The sequence below is a fragment of the Nansenia antarctica genome (genome assembly GCF_963989245.1).
Source record: "Nansenia antarctica genome assembly, chromosome: 15".
Lineage (NCBI taxonomy): Eukaryota > Metazoa > Chordata > Actinopteri > Argentiniformes > Microstomatidae > Nansenia > Nansenia antarctica.
The window spans coordinates 11,353,904-11,361,873 of NC_137685.1; the positions used below are offsets into that span (position 1 = coordinate 11,353,904).

The 7,970-nt window shown below is 48.5% G+C and overlaps 1 protein-coding gene across 1 annotated transcript in view; it reads left to right on the forward strand.

The window, feature by feature from the left end:
* LOC308171105 (cohesin subunit SA-3-like) overlaps positions 1-7,068 on the forward strand; it is a gene marked incomplete at both ends in the record, with an annotated part of 18,624 nt that extends 11,556 nt beyond the window's left edge. Inside the window, 11 exons of the mRNA XM_080545976.1 lie at positions 978-1,070; positions 1,501-1,669; positions 2,189-2,358; positions 2,855-2,956; positions 3,187-3,320; positions 4,263-4,382; positions 4,774-4,946; positions 5,473-5,683; positions 6,352-6,453; positions 6,730-6,829; positions 7,018-7,068. Coding sequence (XP_080402102.1) covers positions 978-1,070; positions 1,501-1,669; positions 2,189-2,358; positions 2,855-2,956; positions 3,187-3,320; positions 4,263-4,382; positions 4,774-4,946; positions 5,473-5,683; positions 6,352-6,453; positions 6,730-6,829; positions 7,018-7,068 — 1,425 coding nt within the window. The remainder of the gene's footprint in view (positions 1-977; positions 1,071-1,500; positions 1,670-2,188; positions 2,359-2,854; positions 2,957-3,186; positions 3,321-4,262; positions 4,383-4,773; positions 4,947-5,472; positions 5,684-6,351; positions 6,454-6,729; positions 6,830-7,017) is intronic.
* Between the last annotated feature and the right edge of the window lie 902 nt (positions 7,069-7,970).

The window sequence follows — 7,970 nt, forward strand, 5'->3', positions numbered from 1 at the left end:
TGTGTGTGATGATGTCCATAACTCGACGTGTATGTCCATCTGTGTGTGTGTGTGTGTGTGTGTGTGAGAGAGAGTGTGTGTGTCCATATCTGTGTGTGTGTGTGTGTGTGTGTGTGTGAGTGTGTGTCCATATCTGTGTGTGTATGTGTGAGTGACGTGTGTCCATATCTGTGTGTGTGTGTGTGTGTGTGTGTGTGTGTGTGTGTGTGTGTGAGCGTGTGTCCATATCTGTGTGTGTGTGTGTGTGTGTGTGTGTGTGTGTGTGTGTGTGTGTGTGTGTGTGTGTGTGTGTGTGAGTGAGTGACGTGTGTCCATATCTGTGTGTGCCTGACTACTCTGGCATTGCCTGTCTGCCGTATTTACCTATAGTATTACCAAACTCTGTCCATCTAACCTATTAACACAGATGTAGCCACCCTGTACCTATAGTGGCGGTGGCTTAGTGGATAGCTAGTTGGACTGATGGTGATCTGAAGATCATGCGTCCAAACCCCACCTGGGAACACCGCCGCCGCCACCACTAGTGTGCCCTTGAGTAAGGCACTTAGCCCTAAGTTACTCCAGGGAGACCTAAAGATAAAAAGCATTTTCCAACATAAACAGACACAAATCCCCCCCCTCCTTAATACTATGTTTAGTCATTCAGAAACCTGCCACTCTCGTGTCTCATTCTGTCGCTCTCTCCCCCCTCTCTCCCCCCCTCTCTCCCCCCTCTCTTCCCCCCTCTCTTCCCCCTCTCTCCCCCCTCTCTTCCCCCCTCTCTTCCCCCCTCTCTTCCCCCCTCTCTTCCCCCCTCTCTTCCCCCCTCTCTTCCCCCCTCTCTTCCCCCTCTCTCCCCCCTCTCTTCCCCCTCTCTTCCCCCTCTCTCCCCCCTCTCTTCCCCCCTCTCTCCCCTCTTCCCCCCTCTCTTCCCTCTCTCCCCCCTCTCTTCCCCCCCTCTCTTTCCCCCTCTCTTCCTCACACCCACACACTCCTAGGTGGAGCTCAAGCGTCTAAAGAAGGAATTCCACTCGTTCTGTGTGGTGTGTCAGAGCTGTCTGTCAGTGGGCCAGGCTGAGATCAGAGACCAGGTGAGATCAGAGACCAGGTGAGGTCAGAGACCAGATGAGGTCAGAGACCAGGTGAGAGCAGGGGGGGGGGGGAACAATCTGACAAGGATGACAACGACGGGCTGTTTTTGTAAGGCTGCTCCAAACTAGTTGGTAGAGCTGTCTGGTATGGTAGCAGTCGTCACCCAGTGTGGGTGTGTGGGGGGATGATGTGTGGAACTCGACTGTGTGTGCGCATGCGCGGGGGTAGTGGTGGTCTAGTGGATAGTGAGTTGGACTGGTGATCGGAAGGTTGTGAGTTCAAATCCTGCCTGAAACACTAGTGGGCTCTTGAGTAAGGCACCATTCTCAGCCCATAGTGACTCCAGGGGGAATGTCCCTGTAATTGTAATTGTAAGTCGCTTTGGATTAGAAGCGTCTGCTAAATTCTAAATTCCTATCATCTCCCCAGGCGTTTGTGCTGCTGTGTGACCTGTTGCTGCTGCTGGGTGTGGGGGCGATGAGGTCTCAGCCCGCCCTGCGCACGCTGACCTACCCCCCCTCCGACTCCCTCCGCTCTGAGATGGCCGCCTTCCTCCTGGACTATGTCTTCACTGAGCCTGAGGATGACGAGCTGCTTGGTAGGGAACATTACCTTACGTTACCAACATTCTCTCTCTCTCTCTCTCACCCATCCTTCCTGTCAATCTCTACTGTCTCTATTGCAGTAAAAATAAAAATATGAGTGGGACTCGTAAAAAAAACAAAAAAAAACGTAAAAAATATATGATATACCGGTGTATATGTTACGGTATATGTGGGAATACGGTTTATGTCGGCATTTCCCGGGGACATGGCAGCATAAAACGTCGACTTGGTACATGCTGGCATGTCTAACCCTAACCCTAGCACCCGAGCACCTAACCCTAGCACCTAACCCTAACCCTAGTTTTCCCACATGTACCGTATTCCCACATGTAGTGAAGTGAAGTGAAACTTTATTTATATAGCGCCTTTCGTACACGGATGCAACTCAAAGCGCATTATATATATATATATACATCTCACATCTCATTCCTCTTTTTGTGCCCGCCCCCCTCTCTCTCTCTCTCTCTCTCTCTCTCTGGATAATGTCTTCTTTTGGCTCCTCTCTCCCTCAGATTTTTCAGAAGAGGAAGAAGCGGAGGAGAAACAGCGGAGGAGAAACCAGGAGTTGAACATATGTCGCCTCCAGCGGAGGAGAAACCAGTTGTCTGGCTTCTGTAAACTGGTCTTCTATGGAGTCCTGGACCTCAAAGCTGCCACAGACATTTTCAAATACTACAGCAAGGTGGAGAAGAGAGGGAGGGAGGGAGGGAGGGAGGGAGGAGAGGATGAGGGCAGAAGGGTGGAGAGGGTAGGGCCTGAGGGAGGAGGGGATGAGGCCCGAGGGGAGAGAGAAATGGGTCAGAGGGAACGATAGAAGAGAAGATGATGGGAGGGAGGCAGAGAGGGGGATGAAGTAGGGGAGAGAGGAAGGAGAAATGGGAAGAGAGTAAGAGGATGGAAGAGAGGATGATTAGAGGGAAGGAAGATGGAGAACTGGAGGAGAGAGAGGAGGAAGAGATCACCAAAAAAGGTAGCACTGGAAGGAAGAAGTGTGTGAGAAGGTGGAGGAGGGGTGAGAAGTTGTTCTTAGTATCAGTGAGGGGGCGGAATGAGTCAGAGGAGAGAGAGAGAGAGAGTGGGTGAGAAACGGATGGAAAGTTGAGAAAAGGATTGATTAAACACAGTGGTCAGAAGAATGAGAGGAGGATGACGACTCATTCTGTCACGTCTCTCTCCAGTTCTACAAAGACTACGGTGACATCATCAAGGAAACCTTGAGCAAAACCAGGCTCATCTGCCCCACGGAGAGCGCCAGCACTGTCTGTCTGAGTCTGCAGCAGGTGTGTGTGTGTGCGTGTGCGTGTGCGTGTGTGTGCGCGTGTGTGTGTGTGCGCGTGTGCGTGTGTGTGCGCGCGTGTTTAAATAAACAATACCTCTGTATTACTGTGTGTAAGTGATGAGGGGTGGACTACTAATAGGGTGTGTGTGGTGTGTGGTGTGTGGTGTGTGGTGTGTGGTGTGTGTGTGTGTGTGTGTGTGTGTCTGTGTGTGTGTGTGTGTGTTTCCTCAGCTGCTTGCTGCGCTGGCTCCAGAGGAGCGTGGTAGTGAGGAGTTGGGAGAGATCAGAGAGCTGGCCAAGAGACTGGCTATGAGCTTCGGCGTTGACCTGCTTCGTGCCCGCAAGCCACTGATTACCCTGCATATGTCAGTAACACACACACACTCACACCTTCGTCTGTCTCTATCTGTCTCTCTCTCTCTTTGTGTCTCTATCTCTCTCTCTGTTACTGTCTGTCGCTTTCTCTCTGTCTCTCTCTCTCTGTCTGTCTCTTTCTCTCTCTCTCTCTCTGCATCTTTCTCTCTCTGCCTCTTTCTCTCGCTCACTCTCTCTGCCTCTCTCTCTCTCTTTGCCTCTTTCTCTGTCTCTCTCTCTCTGTCTATTTCTCTCTCTGTGTCTGTCTTGACAATCTCTCTCTTTCTCTGTATCTTTCTCTCTGCATCTTTCTCTCTCTGCCTCTTTCTCTGTCTCTCTCTCTCTGCCTCTCTGCCTCTCTCTCTCTCTCTTTGTGTCTATCTCTCTCTCCGTCCCTGTCTGTCGCTTTCTCTCTGTCTCTCTCTCTCTCTGCATCTTTCTCTCTCTGCCTCTTTCTCTCGCTCTCTCTCTCTGCCTCTCTCTCTCTCTTTGCCTCTTTCTCTGTCTCTCTCTCTCTTTCTCTCTGCCTCTCTCTCTCTCTCTTTGTGTCTATCTCTCTCTCCGTCCCTGTCTGTCGCTTTCTCTCTGTCTCTCTCTCTCTCTGCATCTTTCTCTCTCTGCCTCTTTCTCTCGCTCTCTCTCTCTGCCTCTCTCTCTCTCTTTGCCTCTTTCTCTGTCTCTCTCTCTCTGTCTATTTCTTTCTCTGTGTCTGTCTTTCTATCTCTCTCTTTCTCTGTATCTTTCTCTCTGCATCTTTCTCTCTCTGCCTCTTTCTCTGTCTCTCTCTTTCTCTGTCTCTCTCTCTCTCTTTCTCTCTGCCTCTCTCTCTCTCTCTTTGCCTCTTTCTCTGTCTCTCTCTCTTTCTCTCTCTCTCTCTTTCTAACCTATGCAACATGGTGCAGTTTGTGCCACGTCTGTGTAGAACCATGTTTGGGTTGTTGATGTGTTCTCAGGAGCGGTATCCGGTTTGCGCTGCGCGACGCGGTGAAGGGGGAGGAGCCTCCGAACCTGCCCTTCCTGGAGATCCTCAGCGAGTTCAGCTTCAAACTCCTCCGTCAGGACCGCATTCAAGTGTGAGTCTTAACACACACACACACACACACACACACACACAAACACCACACACAAACACACACACGCCACACCACACACACACACACACACACCGGCAAACATGAACACACGTCTTCATCCACACAAGCATCTATACATATGACTTGACATATGACATATATGATAGTGTGTTTGTGCACACAGACACTCACACAAATATTCAAATAACCACCCAATCAATCATCCCCCCTTTGCCCTCACTTGCAATAACTTCCACACCGGAACTCACACAAGATGTAGTAAGTACACGTGACATTAATATGATATATAAATACTTGTAGGTTGTTCTTACTCTTTTTCCTCCATCCATCCATCCATCCATTCGTCCCTCCCTCTCTCTATCCTCTCCAGGTCACGTTTCCTGAGAGCTGAGCTTCCCTCTGCTGCCCCCTCCTGGCCGTCCCTGAGTATGTACCAGCGTTCTCTGGGCCCTGCTAAGTCCAGAGGAGAGGAGGAAAAGGATAGCCCAGCACCGTCCCCCCGTAGCACCCCTGCATCCACGCACAGGAGGACCACACCCCGGGGTGGGTAACACACACACACACACACACACACACACACACACACACTCATACTCACACAGACATTTACACACACACACACACACACACACACACACACACACACACACACACACACACACACACTCACTCGTACTCGTACTCACACACACACACACTCATACTCACACAGACATTTACACACACACACACACACACACACACACACACACACACACACACACACACACTCACTTGTACTCACACTCACACACACACACACACACACACACACACACACACTCACTTACACTCATACACACACACTTTTAAATGTTTTGGTTTGTTCCAAAAACTTGACAAAAAAGAAAATGACATTCCATAAACATATATACAGTCTCCGTAATATCACAGAAGTACATACTATTTGAGAAAAGTGTGTAGGCCAGGGTTTGTTTAAATGAGAGAGGGGCCTGATTAATTAAGGCTGGGGAGGTGGCTGCTAAGGATTTAGGAGGTTTAACCTTTTGACCTCTCTCTCTCTCTCCAGGCTCAGCAGCGTCCAGTGCAAGCGGACGAGGGGTGTGGCAGGACAGCGGCAGCATCCACTCCCTGCCGACCCCCACCCTGACCTCCACCGTGGAGAGAAGGGCGCTCAAGCCTGTCGCGCGAACACCCAGCAAAGCCGCAGGCCTGTCCTCCGACCTCGAGCCCGAGCCTGATGATGATGATGATGATGATGATGACGACTTCTCACAGGGGTAATTTCTGAAGTGTGCGCTTGGAGCACCCTGCATGGATTTAAAAAGCCCACCTGTTTACACCAATCATCTGCTTAAGTCCATGTGAGGACAAATGTGTTACACTTCAGGGGGGGAAAAATATCCTTGTGAGTGGCCTGAGGTGATCCAGTGGTCTAGCGGTCTCCACGGTCTATAGTGCGCACATAATGCCCCATGTCGGCATGGGTTTGAATCCGGCCCCATGCCCTGCTGACATGCCCTCTCTCCCTTCTTCTCCTCCTTACTTTCCCGTCTGTCTTCACTGTATCTGTCCAATAAAATAAAATATGAGTGGGACTATAATAATATAATAGATGTAAAAATCCCTATGAGAAGTCATCAGTAGGGGCGCTTAGGTGGCGTAGTGGATTAAGCGCTGACCATGTACCGCAGGGCTCCCGGTTCGATTCCAGCCGCGGACATACCCTGCATGTCATCCCTTCTCTCTCTCTCTCACCCATCCTTTCTGTCATAATCTATACTATATCTGTCATTAAAAAGAAAAATATGAGTGGGACTGCCCCACTCAGAAAAAAAAAAAAAAAAAAAAGAAGCCATCATTGCTCTGGGGCTCTCCCCAGGTGTAGATGATGAAAGGGGCTAGAGGGTGGTTGACCAATGACGTTGTGACGCTGTGTGTTCTCCAGGTCACTGCAGCGCATTGGCAGAATGGAGCTCAGCAGGGGGCGCCAGGCCTCCACTGTCCAACCCAGCCCCGTTGAGAGTGACCTGGACTCGCATCTTACACTGTAAGTGTGTGTGTGTGTGTGTGTGTGTGTGCTAATAGACTCTGTTGAGAGAAAATTGTGTGTGTGAGAGAAAGAGAAAGAAAGAAAGAAGCCAGAACAAAAACAGTAATAGACTATGTTGAGAGAAACACAAACACATTGTGTGTGTGTGTGTGTGTGTGTGTGTGTGTGTGTGTGTGTGTGTGTGTGTGTGACAAAGAAGCCAGTAGAGCACGGCTTCTCCTGGTACAGTACAAGTGCTTGAGGTTTGAACGACCCTTATGTTATGTCTCCCAGGCTGTCCCTGATTGAGGAAGATGAGGATGAGGTAGAGGAAGAGCCTGAGATCGATTACTTTGAGAGCGATGACTCTGACAGGGAGACCTCCATCACACTGGTAACGCACCAGCCCACTCAGATCCAACCATGGACTTCAACAAGACAAATAACAACATCTATTCATACTAGTTAAACAAAAAAAGGAAAGAGGGCGTATTTGGTGCTCTGACCCCAAAACGTCTACACCCCACTATCTACTCCTGTGGTCTCTCACCTTTCATGTTCTTTCCCTCTTTTTCTCCTCAGCCATCCACCCGTCGATCCACCACCAATTGCCTAGAGGGGCTGTTTGAGTAAGAGAGTGGACGGCAGTACTATTTGAAGGAGAACACAGTTCTGTGATAACTCCTATCAGTTGAAGCACTTGAGTTTGATAAGTTGATAAGTTGATAAGTTGTTAAGTTGATAAGTTGATAAGTTGAGTTTGATAAGTTGATATGATGCACTTGACTTTTTGTTGTTGTTGTTGTTGTTGTTTTTGTGTTTTTAATGTTAAATCAAATACATGTCTTTGTTCTTGGGATGAAACATTCTCTCAGGAGATTTTCCTTGTTTATGATTGTATTTCCTTACTATTTCAGATGTATTAAACCATTACACCTTTCGGAGCATATTGACAGTGGTGGTGTCTTGAAAATGTGTTTGATGAAGGTCCAGGGGCCCATTCCACTAAGGTCGATTATCTTCTAAGCCTCGATAAAGTTCTAATCGGCGATAATGTTAGCTTGCGTTCGGTTCCATCAATGTGGCTCAAATAATTCGCTGCTTGGTTGAGCTCCTTCTGAGTCCGATATAACTAAAACACTGGCTATAGTAATACGTGCGTCAAAAAAGGCTCACAGGCGGAAACTAAACACCGAACGACAGTTCCTCATGTGTCTTTTAGGAAATATTAGTTCCCACTTCACACGAGATAGATAGATTAGATAGTTTGACTGTGTGATAGATAGATAATTTGATATTTTGAAAGTGTGATCGATCGATAGATAGTTTGATTGTGTGATAGATAACTTGATATTTTGAAAGTGTGATAGATAGATCGATAGATCAATAAAGAAAAGAGTGTAAAATTTTTTAAAGGAAATTGTTTCAACTTGCATTGCTATCATCACAGCGGTCTGGTTGGCGCAGTGGTTGAGGCAGCCAGCTAGAGTTCCAAAGGTTGCGTGTTCGAGACTTGAATAAGTGATTTATTTTTA